At 35.8% G+C, this 22,483-nt stretch overlaps 1 protein-coding gene across 5 annotated transcripts in view; it reads right to left on the bottom strand.

Moving 5' to 3' along the window:
* The window catches only part of USP34 (ubiquitin specific peptidase 34), a 130,996-nt gene that overhangs the window by 57,881 nt on the left and 50,632 nt on the right, over positions 1 to 22,483 (bottom strand). For all 5 annotated transcript variants that reach the window (XM_085218452.1, XM_085218454.1, XM_085218453.1 and 2 more), the window contains 20 exons: positions 22,072 to 22,202; positions 20,844 to 21,457; positions 20,067 to 20,281; positions 18,289 to 18,404; positions 18,078 to 18,205; positions 16,897 to 16,986; positions 15,264 to 15,359; positions 13,746 to 13,828; positions 12,267 to 12,421; positions 11,376 to 11,489; positions 10,364 to 10,463; positions 10,067 to 10,226; positions 9,558 to 9,684; positions 9,312 to 9,459; positions 6,500 to 6,600; positions 2,931 to 3,140; positions 2,139 to 2,264; positions 1,253 to 1,375; positions 1,044 to 1,127; positions 664 to 750 (listed from right to left, as the gene is read on the bottom strand). In XM_085218452.1, coding sequence (XP_085074578.1) covers positions 664 to 750; positions 1,044 to 1,127; positions 1,253 to 1,375; positions 2,139 to 2,264; positions 2,931 to 3,140; positions 6,500 to 6,600; positions 9,312 to 9,459; positions 9,558 to 9,684; positions 10,067 to 10,226; positions 10,364 to 10,463; positions 11,376 to 11,489; positions 12,267 to 12,421; positions 13,746 to 13,828; positions 15,264 to 15,359; positions 16,897 to 16,986; positions 18,078 to 18,205; positions 18,289 to 18,404; positions 20,067 to 20,281; positions 20,844 to 21,457; positions 22,072 to 22,202 — 3,008 coding nt within the window. The remainder of the gene's footprint in view (positions 1 to 663; positions 751 to 1,043; positions 1,128 to 1,252; positions 1,376 to 2,138; positions 2,265 to 2,930; positions 3,141 to 6,499; positions 6,601 to 9,311; positions 9,460 to 9,557; positions 9,685 to 10,066; positions 10,227 to 10,363; positions 10,464 to 11,375; positions 11,490 to 12,266; positions 12,422 to 13,745; positions 13,829 to 15,263; positions 15,360 to 16,896; positions 16,987 to 18,077; positions 18,206 to 18,288; positions 18,405 to 20,066; positions 20,282 to 20,843; positions 21,458 to 22,071; positions 22,203 to 22,483) is intronic.

The following is a 22,483-nucleotide window of genomic DNA, read 5'->3' as shown; positions in this document are numbered from 1 at the left end:
GTTTTCCAACAGAATACATTTCATCACAAATAGACAGTTCAGAGTATTTAAAAATGCCATTTTGTATTGTAACATCACTTGATAGAGATGAAAACCACCAATCTATTTAGTAACGAGATCGATTTACATGGCTTTCTGCTGTGCAGCTGTGGCCAAACAGCTGTCAGCTCCACCAGGAAAAAGTGCATTGTGAAAGTAAAATTAACAAAAAAAAGAGCACAATTTCACAGTAATACATCAAGTACACCTCGTGTCTAGCATGTACACATATAAGTGAACAAGATCTGTGAAAGTTCAAGAATCTGTATTTGGCACTTTGTTGAAGAATCTTATTTTCACAGAGATGTGCATTCTTTCTGGACAGACAAACAAAAGTCATCATACAATCTTTTGCTTTTAAAGAAGAGATAATGACAGTTTTTTGTTTCTAATACTGAAACAATTCTAGAACAATACAAAGTCTTTTTATAGTTTGGTAACTGCTGTGAATTTTATATACACATCTATTGCACTACTGTCTGTGCTCATTTCCCATTTTATAGGAAATTTCATATAAGTTTTAACTTAGTACAGAAAAGTAAATATAACACAGGCTGATATTAATGGAAGCCTTATAAATGACAGATACCGTATTCTGGAGAAAAAGGGTGAATAATCACCTACCACAGTCCATGACTCTCGTTCTTTAGGCTCTAAGATTCCAGAATTAAAAATTTCTAGTAATTGTTGGAGCCCTCCAGCCGCAACAAACTGTAAGAGTATTATGGTAGCAATGTGAGTAAAATCAAATACAGAGATACCACCAACTTCAGTTAGATACCAATTTAGGCTTTACAAATAAAGGAAAAAATCTGATCAAATACTCAGAAAAACAAAAGAAACCCTTACACTCAATTATGGCAAATTTACAGGCCTGATAATACAGAAAAACTTTAAAACGTTATACACAAATAACACTAAAACAATGCTTCAAGTGAATTTTCATTTTACATCTTTTCAAAAAAGATTATTTATCACAAGATACTGTAGAAAAAAAATCAAACCTTGCAGCTCCATGTGTTTTTACTATTTTCTATTTGATCTTCACTTGAATCATCTGAGTCTGGATAAAGATCACTATAACTTCCCTAAAGACAAACAAGTAACAAGTCACTACAAAAATAGTTAAAGATCCAAAAAATTATAAAATGACTCATCTATATACACTTGGATTTAGAGAGAAAAATGCATTTTGTGCAAGAAAATATATTACCGTAGATTCACGTCTTATTCTTCTGTTGGGCTTTCCCAGAGCTTCAATAATTTCCAAGGCATACAAAAGTTTATGGGCACTTTTTATTCGCAAAAGATCCTTCCAGCTGAAGCCATCATTACCCTTAAGAAATAAAAACAAGAAATAACAGAGTTACACTTAATACTGACGTAAGAAATGCAATGAAAGGATTTTTCAAGTGAAAGATTAGTCTTCAGTTTATAATTTAATCTATTATTTGAAATTATACAATTTAAAGCATATTTCTATGCACAATTAAGAATTTGAATAACAAGAATATAGAAGTGAAATTTGAATAAAAATGCAAGATTATTAAAAGTGCACAATTTTGAAGTATAAGAACCAAATGTTACTTGGCTGAATTACAATTTCCGCCAAGTTTTCCCATGATAAAGAATTATAATACTTAAGAACAATAATATATGACTTCAAGATCTTTAACACAGGAAAACTCTTCATCTAGTGGACCATAAAGATACTTTGTAAGTAGCCATGTTTTAAACCTGTAGAACAGGCCACAGAAAAAGGATTACTATCACAACAGTCACGATGTTAAAATTAACAGTAGATTTGAAATATTTTAAACACACTAGGCAGCAGATGAAAAACTACTATTTCGGTTCAAACAAAAAGACTGTGACAAATCATATTCACTTTTTTAAGAAATCATAAAAACAAACTTTGTGTACGAAAACAATGTGTCTAATTTAATTTCAGAATAAAAATTAGGTTTGTACATTAGGTGTACTTGTGTCTGAATGTATCTTGCATACATACTCTGGAGAAAATTCAACTGAAACACTAAACACTAGAACATCCCCGCACGATAAAGACAAACATACAGAAGAAGTACTTGCTATTTTACCTGTTCATCTGAAATATTCTGGAATGCCTGCAACATATTAGGGCATGTTGGTAGAAGCATTAACAGTTCCCAAACACGTCTCGATAAGTTTTCTGCGTGGAGATGGAGTTCTTCACATTTTGCACTCTGAAAAAAAAAAAAAAACACAGAATGACTCTTACTGTGAAATTTGTGAAAATAGCCTTAACTAAAATTTCAAAGTCCAAAAAATGTTTTCTTAATGAGAAGTTCTCTTTTCTATGTAATGTAAATTCACCAAAATATCAGAGTGGTTGAAATCTCACTAGAACGAGTAAAAATTTAAACTGCATTATCTTGATAGCATGCCACATACTGTGAAATATTTGAGTACAAATAAAAATAAAAATAGACTACTAGTTTAAATATACTAACGGTTATTTCATTTCACACAAGCCAGTGACGGCATGTAAAACATAAAACTTTAGGTTTTGTATTAGAACTTTACTAACCTTCCTTTAAGTAAATTTCCATTTTTAGACAAAAACTACTCAATCAATATTTGTTCTTATCATTCTTATTATTTTTAATCGTGCTTAATTTTGCTTATTGTTATTATTTTTCGAGTGTCTCCAGTATATAGGACACTTTAAGCATTATTAGGAAAAATATGAAAAACCATAATAATGAGCTTAACACGTGAAACTGCATAAACATCAAAATACAATAACTATATATGATAACTGCATACAGGAGAAATATGCTTGGTAGGAAAAATGGATCCGCTATATAAGACTTAAATGCAAATATTATAATAAAATTGCTCTAAATTACCTCAGTATCTTCCATAGATGCTTCTCCAGAAGGAGGTTTAAAGGAGGCTAGCATCTCCAACAGATCAAAAAGAGTAGTAAGATGAGGTTCTTGCAAGAGTAAAAGCATTGGAATGTTGTCCTTTTGAGGAGGGGGTAGGCAAGATGCTGGAAGCTGTACACCATCACCTTTACGTTCTCTCCTTGGTGCTCCCAGGGATACAAATACCATCTAGAAATAGAGAAAAACAACTTCAAAATGAATATGCAGCATCAGAATTAAGAACTTAAGATACATTAACATCCTTAGCATCAAAGATTTATGGATCAGCACCTGCCATAAGTACTCTTTAATATCTTTATCAATGACACTGTTGATGGAATTGAGTGCACCTTCAGCAAGTTTGCTGATGACACCAAGCTGAGTGGTGCAGTTGATACAGTGGAAGGAAGGGATGCCATTCAGAGGGACCTCAACAGGCTTGAGGTCCGGGTGAACCTGATGAGGTTCAACACAGCAAAGTGCAGAGTTTTGCACTTGGGCCGGAGGAATCCCAGGCATCTATACAGACTGGAAGGAGTGGTCCTTAAGAGCAGCCCCGTGGAGAGGAGGACCTGGGGGTCCTGATAGATGAAAAACTGAACATGAGCAAGCAGTGTGCACTTGTAGGTTGGAAAGTAAACGGTATCCTGGGCTCCATCAGAAGAGGGGTGGCCAGCAGGGACAGGGAGGTGATCGTCCCTCTCTACTCCGCTCTTGTGAGGCCCTATCTGGAGTACTGTGTCCAGGTCTGGAGCCCCCAGTACAAGAAAGACAGAGAGCTGTTGGAGAGGGTCCAGAGAGAGGCCACAAAGATGAGCAGGGGGCCAAAGCACCTCCCCTATGAAGACAGGCTGAGGGAGCTGGACTTGTTCAGCCTAGAGAAAAGAAGGCTGCAGAGTGACTTCATTGCAGCCTCTCAGTACCTAAAGGGAGCCTACAAACAGGAGCCAACTCTTTGAAAGGGTAGATAACAGCAGGACAAAGGGAAATGGCTTTAAGTTGAGGGAAGAAAGATTGAGGCTGGACATCAAGGGAAGTTCTTTACTATGAGTGGTGAGGTACTGGAACAGCTGCCCAGAGAGGTTGTGGATGCCAGGGATGTCCATCCCTGGAGGTGTTCAAGGCCAGATTGGATGGGGCCCTGGGCAGCCTGGTCTAGCATTAAATTGAGAAGTTGGTGGCCCTGCCTGTGGCAGGGGGATTGGAGATTCATGATCCAACCCAGGCCATTCTGCGATTCTGTGGTAAGTAAAGCTCAGTTTTGCTGTCACTTAAGGCACTTATGGTACAGTAGCGTACACTGCTTCCTGTTGCGAGAACAGGTGGTTCTTACCCCTTACTTTTGTAGTCAGGATGGCAAAACTGGTACCAATCTGACTTGACAAGTATGCTAATAAAAACTAATCCAGAAGAAAAAGAAAATAAGTTGTCTCAAAGGACCAGATAAATGTTAGCCAGGGTTTAGCTGTACAAACAGAACTGTTGTTGGAAAAACTGAGATTAGTTCTAAAGGCATAACCGCACTCAAGAAAGCCTTCTCAGACGAAATGTTCCTGCTGACCAGCTACAACCTCCATATATTGATCACGCACAGACATTTGAACTATATGACAAAATTATAAACTATTCTGAGTTGGAAAGGACACACAAGGATCATCAGGTTCAGATTCTGGTAATACACAGGACAACCCAAACCCTGCCTGAAAGCTCAATCAGCTTTCCCATATTGTCAGAAACAACCTTTTCCCATAACTTGAGCAGATACAAACTGAAGGACGGAGATGCCTGAGTATATGTAAGCTCAAGAATAGAATGCAGAGAATCTGCAGAAACTCACTGCCAAACAACACTAAGAAGGAAGAATAGATGCCATGTTGTTGAAGATAGTGAAAAAGATGTCTCAACTCAACACCAGTACGAGCTGGTTTGGGCTACCCCCCCCACTTAAAAGGTTGGAAGTTCACAGTGAGGTAGACTACTAGCCTTCATTCAGTGACCACCAGAAACCCCCACTACATTTTTAGGATGCGTACACAAGAGGGTGGGAAATAGGTTAATGATTTCTCTGGCCCATTTTCTTGGAATGCAATGAATATGCATACGTTATGCCTTTAAATACGTAACCATTGCTTTTCTCAGTGTGCAAGTTAGGAGATATTCCCCTCACATCTGGTGACATAATAAACATACCTGCTTTATAACCTTACATGGGTTATAGTTTGATTCTGCAAATAAGAGCACTGTACAAACACTTCTTGAACTCCATCAGCTTGTGATCATGCCCACCGCTCTCTGGTGAAAAACCTTTCCCTAACACCCAGCCTGATTCTCCCCAATGCAGCTCCATGCCAGTCTCTTAGGCCCTGTTGCTGCCTACAGAGAGCAGAGATCTGCCCCTGTCCTTCACTGTCCTTGTACTCTCTGTAAAGCCTCCCTGCCCTTGAGAGATTCAACAGCTCCTTTCAATTTATTGTCATCCACAAGCCTTGTATCCACGACACTGATGAGAACGGAGGCCTAAAATGGAGCCTCACAGAAACCTAATAGTGCCAGACTGCCAGTTGATTTAACCCTATTTATATAACCCTTCAGGCCAGACTCATCAGCCCATTGTTCTCCCACCATGTTCTATTTTTGTCTAGCGGTAGAAGGATGCCATGAGAAACAGCATCAAAAGCGTTGCTGAAATTAGAGATTACATCAACTGGCTTCCCTCGGGAATCCTGTCATAAAAGGAGCTGAACTTGGCAAGGGATGTTGAAAACAATATGAAGGCATTCCATAGGTATATAGGCCAGAAGAGACAGGCCAAAGCAAGTAAATCTCCTCGTAACATAACATAAAACAATAAAGAAGAGCTGGCTTCAACAGATGAGAAGGTTGAGGTACTGAATGAGTTCTTTGCCTCCGTCTCCACTAGCAGCCAGGATTCTAACATTTCTCACATCCCTGAACCCTGCATCTCTAAACCTCTAAGGGGGATCTGGGCAGTAAACCCCCCCCCCCCCCCCACTGTAAGGGCAGAGCAAGTCTGAGACCACCTCATGAGACTGAATGCATACATCTGTCTATAGGGCCAGATGGTGTGCATCTCAGGATTCTGAAGGAGCTGGCTGAGGAAGTTGCTGAGCCATTCTCCATTGCATTTGAGTCTAAATTACCCAAAAAGGATGATGATCACAATCCAGTTAAAGAAACAAAGATTTGCTTACCCATCCCAAGGATCAAGGTTCACCAAATACTCCAAAGGAAGCAGTCTCCAAGTAGAGATGCTCCCCTTTCGGCAACCAGCCTTTAAATGAGGCTTAGGAACCTGGTTCTGGTCACACAGGTGAATTGCTTTCAAGTGTACTCCCAGAGCTGGCTGTGTCCCTTCACCAGGTCTCAATCATTGGTTCAGACTGTGACTCAGCAATTCCCATATAATGCTCCCAAAGAAAAAAAATACCTTCCCATCATCACCACAATACATATCAGCTGTGTAACAAAAAGGGAACAATGTATCAAGCAACCTCTTTAAATGATTGATATCTATACATTTGTAATACCTGCATATCCTTAAAACCCAATTCATGAAGAGTTTTTTCATCATAATCAGTTGTCAGTTCATGCCCAGACGAGATCATTCTCACAGGTCCCATGAGGCCACCTAGGATATTAAAAAAAACAAAAACAAACAAGCGAACAAACAAAACAAACAAAAAAACTACAGCAAATTTTTTGAGTCAGTTGTTTTCTACTGATAGTGCTAAGACTCATTTTTAACAGTATACCCCTCAGCAGCAATTATCAGAAAAAAGTCATGGCAATTTCCTTATGAAAACAGATTCTTACATTAAAGTACATTTTTCTACCTGCATTTGGAAATAGCATTTTCAATAAGAGCTCAACCCAATCCTGCAGTAAAGTGTCCACGCTACAGATGAAAAACATGACTCCCATCATTTGCAGTAAGTTACACTATTTCCCTGAAAAGAATTCTGAGAAATAATTGTGATCATCAACAAAATCTCTCTGTATTACATGTCTGTGATAAAGTCAGCAACAACAAATAAGCAATAACGCATCTTACTTAAGTTGTAATTGAAGAAATTCTGTACTAAAGAAAGGAAAAAAAAAAAAGAGCCTCCTCCAAAGAATTGTAAGCACTGAAGAAATGTGAACAATTAAAAGATTAAGATTTCAACTTGGGAGCAAGCAATCTATGATTCTATAAACAACAGATCAAGAAACCTTGTTATCATATATATAAATTAATTTTGCATTTTAAAATGAATTTATCATCTCTGATTATTATGTAGTTCTAACCACCAACTCCACTATACAAAGATATTTGTCATGGATTAAAATCTGGTTTTCCAGTGTTAGGCTCTGGTACCCCAGAGAAGTGGAGAGCAGCCCTACATCATACTTCTTCAGGAATTTGGTTAATAAGAGATTTAGCTAATTCCAGGATTTTATCAATTTATCAGTCAATGCAGATAATGAATCACAAGACTACTTAGAGACATTACTACAGATTTTAAAACTAGCAAGGACACTGGCTCTGTGGTTCTCAATTTCTCACAGTTATGGTATGCTGATTAGTAGCAAATGAAACAAATTCCATAAAAATGTTAAGTGTACGTAATTATGAATATCAGTACGTTATTAAATTAAAAAGTACATATATTAAAATGACTAAACTGCATCTGGTGTAGGACTGAAATTCTGAATCTTCTGTTTCTGTACTGCTAGATAGAACAAAAATAATAAAAAAAAAAAATCGGCTACCTGGCAATACTTGGTGGAAAACAATACAGTCTTTTTGCTAGAACAGCTTCTAAGAAGTGACTGAAAGAACAGACTTCATAAAGAAGTTAAATTGAAGTATCTAATTTCAGAATCTGGTACACTGACACTGCATCTCATTAAAATATATATTTATAAATATATATTTTTATATATATATATATATAATATTTTAAAAGACATAAAAAACTACATAGTCAGACTAACATTCATACCAGTCCAGTGGTCCTCAGCATTAGAAAAGGATGACTGTGGACAGAACTTGTTCAGATAATATGCCCTACATTGTAACTTCCTCATAGCGAATACACAAGAAAACATTGAGGAAAAAATACAAGGGCAGCTCTGAAAGTAAAGCCTCCTATTTAATGATGGTGCTGCATGAAATCAGAGGTGGATATTAATGGTATGGTGGTAGAGGCTGAATCTTCTCCACAGTATTTTGTTTTATTGCCATGTGGCAGATGGCAGCAGAAGGGTAGTCTGACAAAACGGCATCTGACACAGAAGTGTGTATGAAGCAAAGATGTGTCACTGAATTCCTCCAAGCAGAAGAAATGGCACCCACTGACATTCTTAACTGCTTGTTGAAGGTTTAATGGAGACCAAGCAATGTATGTGAGCACCATGAGGCACAGGGTGCTATGTTTCAGCAGAGGCGACATGGTGCATGTTTTTATGAGTACGGCATGCAAATTCTCGTTCACCAATGGCAAAAATTCATAGTTAATGGTGACAACTATACAGAAAAACAGTGTTTTGTAGCTGAGAATTTGTTCTATCAAGTAGTGTTATTGTACTCTTAGTATCTGTTGTAGTTTCCGTGGAATTAAACAGAAAGCATTACTTTCAGAGCAACCTACGTAATTCAAAGAACAAGAATATTCCAAACAGTAACAGCAGCTAAGAATGCTATAATATACAGCAACAAGAGGATTCAGAAAATGTCCTTCTCCATCTAAAGGATGCAGAAAAATATTCATTCACTCAGAAATACATAAAGAAAGGTAACAACAAGCGGAAATTTCTTCATCAGGCTTGCAAGCAGGCAACCTCAGAAACAAGGTAACATTCCAAATTTGCTACAGAATGATCACAAATTAAAAGTCAGTTACAGAAGTAAGAAAAATGCAACAACTGACTGGAATACATAGAGGAAGGGTATAAGATTATGAGTCTGAATTAATTCAAATTATGAACCAAATGCAGAGTCAAAGGTATACATATCACAAAATGAAGTTCTATATAAGAAATCTGTAAATGACATAACATAATTATAACTACAATGAAAATGAAAAAAACTCAGGGGAACTCAGATTTATTAGATCTACTGGATTTTGCCAGTTCAGCAATTTATTTGCAATTTCAAGAAAGTGATAGCACTTATGTGCTATTAATGAATGTTATTAATGAAAAGTGAGAGCAATGCTAACAGTAACTACAGACAGTATCAGTATCATAATCTCTCCTTACCTGAGATGTCTGGGAAAAAAAAAAGTAATATTTTAAGCTATAAATGGACGAACCTTCAAAATGGCAAAAAATACAGGTATGAATACTAAAGCTTACCAGGAAAATCCCCTTTACGGCTGCTTTGGCCAAACTCCTGAAGCTGTGCTTGTTGATTTATCTGCTCTTTCTGCAAATTTTCGTACCAGTGGGTGACTTCAGCTCGTAGATCTGCCACTTGATCACTAGGATACATTTCTATAGTCATCTGAAATTAAATACATTTTTTTTTCTTTTTGAAGTGAACAACGGAGTTACTAAAATTCAACAAAGTAGGATGCAGTTGGGAAAGGGCTTTTTAACTACCTTGTCAGGAAGTCCAGCTGGCTGACATACAATTCTTAATGGTAGTGACTGTTTGTCACACAGTGCTTTCAAATGACTGCTGATACCAGTACCTTCAATCTGCCACTGTCTCAGATGATATGCAAACCTTAAGAAGCAAGTAAAAACTTGACAGTGTTTTTATCAAAACCTGTTTAATGCAGATATTCAATAAACAAGCAACACTTGACCCTTTATTCTGTTTGTTCAAAGTAAGAAGAAATGATCAATATATTCTCAATATTATTCAATTTTGGGTGAGGAATGGTAAACGTAAACTACATCCACACTTCTTTACAAAGATGAGGGTCAACTTTTTAAACTGTTTAAGTCTTTTACCTTTAAGCATTATCGACTATCGTCTTTACTTCACACAAAGAATAAGAAACTACTACTTATATTAATAAATTCATCACTCATAACTCATTCATCATTACTGTAAGAGAAATGGAAACAAATTCTGCATCCGAATATACCGTTGTGCTATTTACCTTCTCCTAAAAGCTTCCAGATGTGTCTTTAGCATTAAGAGTCCTCTTTCAATAACTGTCAGACTTGAATGAGAGTCTTGTTCAAGATTACTAGAAGCTATCATCAGACTTTCCATACACTTACTAATAAACTCCTGTTCTTTTTCAAGACCAGTTTTACCTGTAATATCAATATCCAAGTAAATTATTTAAGCACAAATTTAAGATCATGCATTTTAATATTAAAAATAAAGAGGATAATTAATATTCTTTAGAACATATTAAACAGAAAGCAAACTTTGAAACGAAAATTCATACCGTTGATATAATAGGAGTTGATATACTGGATAGCTGCTCGACTGACATCACCCGACTGTGCTCTTAGAGCAATACCCCAGAACTGGTCCATGCCACACAACTGTTAGGACAAATGGCAAACAAAGAAAGAAACAAAACATTGCCTCATTATTTTACTGGGAGTTTAACCTTTCTGATATGAGAAGTTTTATTTGCTTCTTGATGCAAATACTAAAAATACCTGCTCTGCTCAGTCTCTCATTACTTTAAATACCAACTGCTGTAAACTCTTAACACTGACAGGAACGTTTTTGTACTTTGAAGAATAATTGGTTAAAATTCAAAAAGTGCTTTTTATTTTTGACAAGCAGAAGTAAATTTAAATGAAGACTTAAAACCACAACCATTATTGGCATTCATTGTAAGAACACATTTTAATCACCCACTGCATCAAATCAATGCACAGAAAAATACCCTACATATCATCCTACTTCTAAGGTAGTGAAAAAAGAGCACACAAGAAAAATGCGTAAAGTACATCACAAGTAAACTGAGACAAATTTTAACAAATATTAGTAGATAGAATGAAATATGCTTAATTCATGTATAAGTTTTCACATAGTTTGAATGTTACTACTTGTAAGTGAAATTTTCAAACCTATTCTTTAAACAGAACAGCTAACAGTTCAAGTATGCATAGAGTATGATAAACTGCACAAAGAATGCACAGGCAACAGGTATCACTTTTGTTATAGCATCCTACATTTTTCTCTAGACAAAAGATGCCCAAAGTCATGAGGACAGGTAAGGATTGCAGGCCACGCCCACATTTTACACACTCAAATATGAAACTTTTCTCTCAATGCAGAAATCCATACTGCCTTGATGACAACAGACTGTAACACAATGCTTCAAACCAATAAACAATTTTCAGACCAGTATGTTCTCAAGATAAGTACAGCTGCAGATGAGCAATGTAAGTTTTCCCTTTCCTCAGAAAGAAGAAAAACTTGCGTGCAGGATCTAGGCTTACCTCTGAGTTTGAGCCACCATCATATGTACTAGTAGCCAATCGAGCCAAATTGCACAAATGCTGGAAGAGATTTAGTCCAGTCATACTAATAGTTTCAGGTTTTAGTTGTGGCATCTAAATAAAATAAATCAACTTTAGTTTGGAAAATAATAAAATGTATTATCATAAAAGATGACACTGAATTTTATATAGTATAAATAATTTACTATAATCAGCTATGAAAATCCAGTCTCCTCTATCACTGAATTGGACTGTAAAAGTGCTGAAGGAACAAAAATTACTATTGTAACATTAGTTGCTTAACGTATCAACAGCAGATCAACTTGATAGCACACGTTAAACTTCAGTAAAAAAAAAATCATACATTTACAAAAAGTAGACTTAAACTGTGTAATAATGAAAGAGAACTAGAATACATTACATACACTATAGATCTGTTACAACGAATAGGATCCATTGGAATTAGCTCTACTACAGCATGTTTGTATTTTCAGTGAATATGTGGATGAGATTTAAATGCCCCTCCCAAAGAGGAAAAAAGTTTTGACTGTTTGTTTTTGGTCAGATGCCTGTATATCATCACATAGGAAATCATACTTTTTGGTGACTTTAAAAAAAATATTAATAATGAAATGCTACCTAGCTTCCAATAAAACACACAAGCTATTTGCAAAGAAGCACAGCAGTAAATATCAGCACATAAACAATTCATGTCAATCCCCCCCAACTTCTGTCCAAGTATGAAAAAAATAAATCATTTGCATAGCAAGTAGGATCCTCTGATAGTACTGAAGATATATACTTCATAGAAACCATTAATAATATTTTAAACAGTGCTGATACAGAAAGAAACATTAGAATTATCAAGGTTGCAATTAACTCTCTGCGTACCTTTTCCAAGAAAAGATGTTTGTAAGTTTCCATACCCATAGCATGCTGATCTTTACTTCGTACTTGATTCAAGAACCAGTGTAGTGCATCATCATAACATTCAGAATCTTCTACTAAGCAGTACCACAATATGTCCACTTGTTCTAAACTCAATCCTAAAATCAGGGAAGCATTATTAACTATTCCAATGTAAAATCAAATACCTAAATATTCTACAAAACCCCCAAAAAACAGAAAAATCAGAACAGGTTTTGTCAAGACAAACTGTTTCTAGAAACTGCAGAAGAAAAATGCACCACCTACCAATGAGAAACCATACTTTTTCCCTTTTCAGAGTTGGCAATCAGTCAAACTTTTTAGCCATTAATTCCATCAGTTTCTACCAATCCATTGAGTAGCATGAGCTGACCTGGTATCTTGTACCAATTAGCAGGTTGCTTTTCAGTTCATAAATGATTACTTGAACACAAGCCTTGAGTTGGGTATTGAGCCAGTGGCTGGAAATAGTACCTCTGTAACTATTTCATATAAAGTTCTTTCAGGAGAACAGTAGGTTTGTTTTCCTACATCATATATATACATTTGTGATACTAAAAAAGCTCAAAATACTTCCACAATATACAATAACAAATATATTGCTACAAGGTTGGTATTTTATTTTCTCTTGGCTACAGACGCTCTCATTCTCTCCTGCACTCTGTATTCTAATGACCAGAGGGACAAGCCAAGCAATGGATGCTGACTTTGCTACCTATCATGAGACTACTTAGATAATCCTCATTTATTTAAATAAATGACCTAAATATGCAATCAACTCAACCTACACAGAGTTGATGCTGAGACAATACTAAATGCTACTAGTTTACAAGAGCTTAAGAAGAGAATGGCCAAACAAGAGTAAGGGTAAGACTCCAAGGCTTTCCATCAGCCACACACGCAAAAAAATAAATCTATCAGTCACAACAACAACAAAAAAATGTATTAGTTTTATCCTTATTGAAAAGATTTCAGCGTATGTTCACTATCATACAGATTACCATTTCTGCAAAAGATCCTACAAGGAGCATGAACTGTTTTGGACAGTATTAAAATATTAATGAAAAAATCCCTTTTTGGTATTACAACTTACATACAGTGTTCTTCAGTACAAGACTTCTGAAAACATTATGGACATGAATGTAAACTCACAAATGCAGCATATGTTCTCTTCATTTCAGTAACTACTATCATCCTTTTATTCAGAAAACTAAAACATAAGAGAATGAAACATCTTGCTCTTGTGGACCAGCAACAGAATCTAAATTCTAGTGTTTGTTCTATCAGCAAAAGAAACAAAATCTTCTTTTGAAGCAATATTGTACATTACTTAAAAGTGTACCTTTTACAATATCATTTTTATTTAAAATATCAATGATTATTAAGAAGTATGCAAGCCTTATTGCAAAGTGCTTCTCTGACAAGGTAAGCTAAAATACTTACTGAAATGATCTGGTGATCCTAGAGTTGAAAACACGCAAGTCAAGAACTGAAGACGAACTTGAACTTCTGCACTGTGGCTATATCTAAAATTTGTATTGGAATAAGAAAGGTTATTTAACTTAGTTAGCAACATATAATTGCTTGTCATAACTTCTTCCCCACTAATGCGTATTCCTCTTAAAGTTACAGCTTTTTCTTATAAACTTTTTCTGAACTTCCAGTAGTATATAGTCCAGATTTCCATTAAAGATATTACCAAACAAGAAATGCTACAGGTTTTAGGACTTTTATTATGTCTTTATTTATATTATTCTTTTTTGTTTGTTTGATTTACTATTATTTTTGCACACAGTCCAATTAAAATGCATCATTTTATCATTACCACCTTGTAGGAGCTTACCTTAATTTTTTTTTTTTTTTTTTGCAACTTTAAAAAGCTGATATTTACACAATGAAGCCCTGATTATATCTGGTACATACGCTTTATAAAAATATTTTTATAACCTATATAAAAATGCTGACTTTATTCCAATTTACAAGCTATAAACTTAATAGTTAAAGGAGTAGAACAATGTACTATCTAGCCTGAATTTAAAGCAGTTCAGCTCACTTTCAAACAGCTTTGGAAGTAATTTCTCAGTAGTGAAATATCCAATATAATGGTACATAAAGGACTAAAAACTTGTCAAAACTGGAATAGTCTACTCCTCTGGGGTTGGGAAGCTAGAAATTTTTAATCACTTGTGTATATACACCTAATTTTAAGCATATATACTAGTAAGTGTGGATGAGTGTGTTATAACAGAAGAACTATTGTGAAGGTTAACAGTAACATTAAAATAGAAATATTTGAATAGCTTTGTAATATGACACCCACTTAAATTCCTTTGCATTTCTAAAATCCACATTTCATTTGTAAATAAACAATCAAAATCACATCTAACAAAAATGACAGAAGTTGCTGGGTTTTTTTTTTTTTTTTTTAAAGAAAAAAGAAATATTTTATATCTAATTATTTTTTATAGGTCTTTCCCTGTCTAAGCATTTTAAAGTCACTATAGAATCATAGAAGTTTGGGCTTCATATAGTTTTACTCAGTTCTATGTGTCCTGCAAATTTTACATGCCAGGTTATGTACATACTAATATTGCATCATATACAAACAGTGCAACATAGTATTACTAAATCATAGAATGGTTTTGGCTGGAAGGCACCTAGTCATCGAGTTCCAACCCCCCTACTATAAACAGAGACACCTCCCTCTAGACCAGGTCACTCAAAGCTCCATCCAGTCTGGCCCTGAATGCTTCCAGGGAGGGGGCATTCAAAAACCTTGCTGGATAACTGTGCCAGTGTCTCAACATCTTCACTGTAAAGAATTTCTTTCTAGTATCTAGTATCTAGGTATTAGATACTTTTTTTCCTTAAGTAAATAAAAGTTCTCAAAAACATCAGAAGAAAAGCAGTAAAAGATGTTTAAAATCATAAAATACCAAACACATTCATTTGTGTACTTACAATGCATATTTATGTCGTCCCTCCCTGACTGCCTGGATGTAGTGTACCAAATTATCAAAGAAAAGTTTCATCATGTTAAGTTCCTTTTCTGCCCACCTGTGTAAATTTAGAAGGCAGAAAGTGTTATGGTCTGCTTAAAAACTACCAAAATAGCTACAGAAAATAGACAGCTTTTCAGAAACATACACATACACAAGAACAAATTTAATTTTGCATTCTCCATCTACCATAAATTAAAAAGTTTTTTTTTCACTACAGCACCCCATTTTTCCTTTTCATCCACAAGACTCCAAAACAGAGTTATTGAGGTCAGGCACAGGCTTGACAGAGAACAGTACCTTTCCAGCCCTTGTTCCTAAACTGTTCCTGAAGGCCCATATTCAGCAGAAGTCTAAGCCAAAAAGCAGAACTGGACAGATATTTCAATGCCATATCAAAAATACCAAGAAATAATGCTGATAGAAGTAGTAGCATTACCCAGTAATTCTCAATAGTTGAACTAGCTGTTTATCCTAATAAGGAATGCTACATGACATACTTTCACACTTCAAAGAGCTTCTTACTTAGTTTGATACTTAGAAGCATTTGATATACAATCACAACAGAAATATTGATTCATAAAATATCCTTCATTTGGAAAGGACCTACAAGGATGAATCACTGAGATCAACTCCTGGCTCCACACAGCACCACTTAAAACCCAAACCCTACATATGAGAGCCTTCTCCCAATGCTCCCTGAGCTCCAGCAGCTCAGGGCTGTGCCCATCGCTCTGCAGCCTGTTCCATACCCCTGCCCCCTGTAGCAGAGCCTTTCCTTCACCTTCCCTTGGCCTTCTCCTGACACAGCTCACAGCTCAATGCCATTCCCTCAGGCCTTGTCACTGACCCCAGAGAGCAGAGCTCCGCAGTGCCCCTCTGCTTCCTGTAGGAGCTGCAACTGCCAGAGGCCTCCCCCCTCAGCCTGCTCTGCTCTGGACAGAACAAATCAAAGAACTTCAGCCACTTCTCACACCCTTTTCCCTCCAGACCCTTCCTTTTCTAATCACATTTCTCTTAAACACTCTAGCAGTTTTATGCCCTTCTTACACTCTGATGCCCAAACCTGCACGTACCTGTGCTGGAGGTAAGGCCACCCAGCACAGAGCAGAGGTGACAACTCCTCCACTCATCTAGCTGGTAGTGCTGGGCCTGGTGCCCCCAGGGTATGGGAAGTCATTTTGACTCAAGGACACAGTGTCAATTCACATTCAACTTGCCACCAACTGTAACCCCCAGCCCAGGCCTTTATTCTGTCAAGACCTCTCTGCCCTTGAGGGATTTAAGGGTTCAATTTACTACAACATTTTACGTACACTGTTACTGCATGTCTAGTACTGTCTGACAAGATATTGACTGAGCTTGGGGGAAAATAGTAAAAATAAGTAAGTCTTCATCTTAGTTAAAACAGCAGTACTTACGAGGAATAAAACTAGACCTGATTAGACAAATTTATATACTTATGCCAGATATCTGACACATTTTCATCTTAGGTCATTACTAGTTTGGACCACACTAGAAGAGCAAGCATCAAAGCAGTCACCTAAATGTTATTACTTCTGTTGTTTTAGTGTGTTTGTAGGAAATCTACTTACATTGTTATCCAATGTGTATCATAACTGCTCCCAAATTGCTGAAACGTACCAAATAACTTTGGAAGAAGACGAAGTGAAACTACTACTGATCTAAAGGAGAGAGAAAGGATGACTCTAATATGACTGTTATGGAATTAAAGTAGCATTAGAATTACTTTGTGAAACTCCTGTTCAATGAGCAGCAATGCTAACTGAAAATATTTGAAAATACCAGCATGAAGTTTTACCAGTTTTCTGTACGTGAACTTGAATTTGTTTATGTATCATACCTTACACAAAGAACTGTCAGAGAAGTATTGACATAAAACAGTATGCATTTCACTTATTCAAAAGTATCTGAATTTCAGAAGGTAAATTCTTATTTTTGAGGTTCATAATACACATCTTTGGAAATTTCAGCAAAATGAATGTTTTTTCTACAAATAGATAAGGGCATAGAAATCAATCTCCCTTAAAAAGTTGAAGCAGATTAACAATGGAGTGTACTATAGGACTACTGTCTGCAAAAACTGAAGAAGTGCATAAACAGTATGTAGATGTCAACTTTCATGTCTGTAATTCATATCTTCACGTGGCTATTAGTATTTCCGTATCTTGTAGATTATCTCACAAATACAGTTCTTAGAGAAAAGGTAACAAGAAACACTGCAGGTGCTTATTCCAGCAGCTGACTAACTGAATCAACAGAATTACCCTTTTGCCAGTCTTTATCCGTATAATCTTACAATTCTGGCTGGTATTAAAGGAATTAAGGCCAAGGTACATCTTCATCCTCTAGCTGCTTCTTCACAGAAATTAAATCCCATAACAGTCTTGACGTATAAAATCTTGTCTGTTCATCAGTCACTTAAATGCAAAATTTAAATATTCAGTTCCAAATGCTTACACTAAGGCATCTGACTTTGTACTCAATGCTTAAGATGTGGACTTGATTTTACCAAGCCAGTGACCTCTGCTAGAAGGGAGAACAGACAAATGCAAGAATTGAGAAATTCAGGATGCTGACAGAACAGAAAAATGGGACATTAGACATATTTGTAGCACTTAAAAAATACATTTATATTTCCACTTCTGTTTCAACTTGCCTTCCTGCAATATTAAGTAACTGATATATTCAACTTGGATTTCCCACATATGTTGAAAAAAATATATATAAATGTAAAAAAAGTAATTTCAGTTACCTGTTATTTGCTAAATTTTCTAAGCAGCCTTCAATAAACCTCATTCGAATCTGTCTGTCAGTGAACCAGCATACTAAAGAACAGAGCAGCTTCTCTGCTTCATTTATTAACCCTTCAGAAAGATGAATCTACAGCAAGTAGAAAGAAAGGTCACTGAATAACATATATCTATTTTCTTTAAAAAAGTACTCTTTTCTGGTATTCAACTTACTGCATCTTCATCCTGGACCAGATCCCACAGAAGGGTATTTCCTTTCTTACAAACATTATCCAAATTAATGTCCGTCACTGCACTGCTATTATATTGATGTTTATGAACTGCTGGTCCTGAACAAAATATAAAGACCATTACTGAACAACTAGAAGGAACTATCTAAACATTATTCCCTCTGTGCATGAACAACATGCTTTATTTGTACATTTGGCTATTTTCAAGTCCATACAGCAACATAACAATCACAACCTTTTTTGTCATATGATTTCTTAGAAGACAAAACATCATGACAGTGCAAGAAGTCAGCAGGGCAGTTAAGATAATATTTACATGCAACAAAATAGTGCATGTACAACAAAAACACTACTTAGCAGATACAGGTGCAATTCTCTTTTCATTTAATTAGATTTAATTAATTTAATTAGATTTAGTTCATATCAACATTTCTTAAGCTTTTTTGTAGCATTGTGCACTAACGGAAGGTATCTTTTTAACTACTACTACTTTGGAAAGCAAAAAAAGCACATAAGCACATTTCAACAAATTGCTTTCACACTTATATATCGTATGTCTAACTAAAAACAGAAAAACAAATTTTATACGATAGAGTATTAAAGCTTATTATTTTAGAAACTTGTCATATTTTCATAAACAGTGATAATGTTTCTTTCTTGCATGTGGTCACAGCTGGCATCATTCATCTATCTGCTACTTGACATTATTTCCATTCAACAGCAAAGTCAAGTTGGAATTCTAGACTATGTGGAACGTTAATTATACGTGAAAAACTGTGTCAAAAATAACCTGCGCTGAAGACTTTGTGCTCAAATAATAATTTGAATTTTCAGTAAAAAGCACAATATACATGGAAAAAAATTGCCAATTTAAGAACATCTTTTAACTAGGAAGTTTTGGCAGCATATCCTACTATGTCACTCCAAAACAGGTATCTTTCTTAATTTTCAGGATCTAAAATAATAGTTCAGTTTCAGATAACAAGAAAAACTATGCCTAAAGAAACACTCAACCACGTATCAGGAAAAGATACAAACAGTACAGCTCTTCCTGACTGCTGGAAGAAGCAGACTTGGTTCTGCCGAACCAGTGAGAAACAGCAAAAGACTTCAAACCCTTCACTAACCATATCCCTCTCTCCATTATATTTAAAAGGTGGATAAAACAATAAACAAAGCTGCCACAAAAGCATATGTAAAGATAACACAATTCTTGCAAAGCTGCATAAACGGTGTAGTTTCAGATGCCATGAAGAACAGTAAAAGATTTGCCAAAGTTAAAAATAGCATAAAATGCCCTTTCATGAAAGCTCCTCTAAATATCAAGTTGTATTTTAACTCATTTTGCAGAAGTTAGCCTTTTCAAGTCCACCATGGTTAATTCATTTAAGATGATAAACGTATAAAATCACGGAAAGATTCACCCACCAGAAGAAAAGTCAGGTTTCAAGGAGAAAAAAAAAAAAAGTAATTTCAGTAACACTTTCCTGTAATAAAACTTGTCAAGCCTCCTAGTGCCCTTGTTTGAAAAGCTCCAGTAGATATTTAAAGAAGAAGAAAAAAAAGCTAAACAGTTGTATCCAACATGATACAAAAACAAATTTGAGAAGAAACTGTTTTCTTTGGAAAACTACTTTTCTATACACATTAACACATGTATGGTTAAAATAATTTGAATATTAAATTTATTGGAGACTACTTTAAAATTATACAAAACTGAGCTAGAAGTACAGACAACATTTGTTTTTTTATTACTCTTACCTTGACTAAGATGTTCATGATAGATAGAGGCTAGGTTGGGAAGATGCTGCTGAAGATGAGATGTTAGCTCTGCATGTGAATTAATCTGTACAAGCTCTTCTTCACAGCCAGACTCTTCCCCATCAAAGTCAGCCATATTTTTCTCAGATTTCGCACTGACTTGAGAACTACTGCAACTGACATCATCTGCACTGAGCATATCATCAACCATATGCCTGTAAAAGAGGAACGTTAAAACTGACAATATGAAGTAAGTTCTTCACAGCAGACTAATCAGATGAGAGTTAAAGCATCTTCTAGAAAAAAAACTGAAGCATTACTATGCAGTCAACTTATTCAACGCATAGCTCATACATGTATTGCAATACACAATTAAAGTAATTTAAGTGAACTGTTATCTCTCTACCACCAAAATCAGGCTGAATCATCTGAATAACACATTTTCATATAAATTTGAGAAACAACTACAAACAAATTAAAGGTCTATCATCATGACTGTGTTGACTTCTTTAACATTAGTTAAATAACAGCATTCTACAGAACAACTTTAACATTATATTCAATATTATTCTACTTATTTAAACAAAGACTTGATAAAAAACTAGTCACATTAACAAAACAAATTACTATAGAACTATCTGTGATAAGTATCATCCCTGGCAAACAAAATTATCCTGGAGTATAGCAAAACAGCCATTCAAATTTCTGATTTGAATATTTCGCCAACATCTTTATTTCTTTTATAGGAGAAATCAGGAGAAATGTCAAGCTACCTACCCATCATGATGATGATGATGGTGATGATGGTGGTGATGCTGGGGACCAATGAACTGTCGACAGTTAAATAATTCATTTCCAATAGTTTCTCCAAGGAAGTCTCCTGTATGTGTTATACAAGAATCTTGAGACCCTTGCGAAATGCGAGCAGTGCTCATTTCCCCTGTCATGTCATGGTCTGCATCCTCAGCATGGGAACAGGCATCCAGTATTCTAATTCGATTATCCACAGGAGTTACAGAGTCAGCATTAAAAACATGGTCCTTTCCTGTCCCATTATTTGTACTGCTCCTCTCCGATGCCCCCTGTGAATCTCCCAGACAAATGTCTGTCTGTGATTCCAGTTTCCTGCTTCGTATATCTGTGCTCCTACTGTTTTTATGGGAATTATGATTCCTATCTTCTTCTTCTTCATCCTCCTCCTCTTTGAGAGCTTCAATATCTGCAATGTCTTCAGACTGCACTTCGCTGCCAGGACTTTCAGCAGACTGGCTTGCATGACTGGAGTTGGCCTCATTACTGGATCCATCACTGTGGCCACTGCTACTACCAGGACCACTACTGCCATCCTCACCGCTGTTTGCTGTCTCATCAGAGCTTCCTTGCATGGATTCCTGATTTTATTTTATTTTTCCAGATTGATGGGAAAACAAAACACCATTGAAAATACAAAATTGACAATCATCATCCAAATACTATTCTTCCTTTACAGTGTCAGACCTAAAGTTTTCTTTCATTTTTTTCAGGTTTTTTTTTTTTTCAGTTCCATTGCCAATGACAAAATGCTCTGTGAAAAATTCAGATTTAAGAACTTAATTTTTGTATGATGGAATTCATAATAGGCTGTGGTCATTGCACAGAATCACTGAATCACCAAGTTTAGAAAAGACCTTCAAGATCATCCAGTCCAACTGTCCGCCTACCACCTATATTTCCCACTAAACAATGTCCCTCAATACAACATCTAGATGTTTCTGGAACACCTCCCGGGAGAGTGATCCCACCACCTCCCTGGTCAGCACATTACAGCATCTGACCAAGAAGATTTGGATTACAACTAAAGATTCCCCACTTATGCACACAAAACCACATCACAACATTTGTTCACTCAAGGAACTCAAAACCAGCTCAACTTCTGAAAAAAAGTACAGGAAAAAAAAGATATTTCCATAGCTTGTAATAGGCAATTCAGCAACAAAATTCACAGACTAAACTTTAACATGCTTACCTCTGTATCTGAAAGTCGTTGTTGTACATGTTTTGTTCTGTTAATAAGCTGATCCTCCATTTCAATATCACTACCTCCACTCTGATGGGTGTCGCTGTTGTCGCTACTCTGAGGGCTAGCTGCTGGTGACCCTAGTTCAAAATCATGTTTCCTAGTTAATCAGCAATATGTGTTAACTGGAATGTATATATTCATAAATCTGTTCATATGTCGAAATGAAAAACACTCTAGCCACAAACATTTGAACAAGGAAGACAACTCAAACATCCTGAATGCCTCAGCATTAAAAATTCTTTTTAGAACACTATGCGTTTTATAACGAAACTTGTATTCAGATATCTCCTTGTACCAGTATATAAAACAGATACATCGCTTGGTTAGATTCTACACTAAACATAATTTTCATTTAATT

The sequence above is a fragment of the Meleagris gallopavo genome, chromosome 2 (genome assembly GCF_905368555.1).
Source record: "Meleagris gallopavo chromosome 2, MGAL_WU_HG_1.1, whole genome shotgun sequence".
Taxonomy (NCBI): Eukaryota; Metazoa; Chordata; class Aves; order Galliformes; family Phasianidae; genus Meleagris; species Meleagris gallopavo.
Note: the sequence above shows the minus strand (reverse complement) of the source record. Positions and strands in the feature narration are given on the sequence as shown.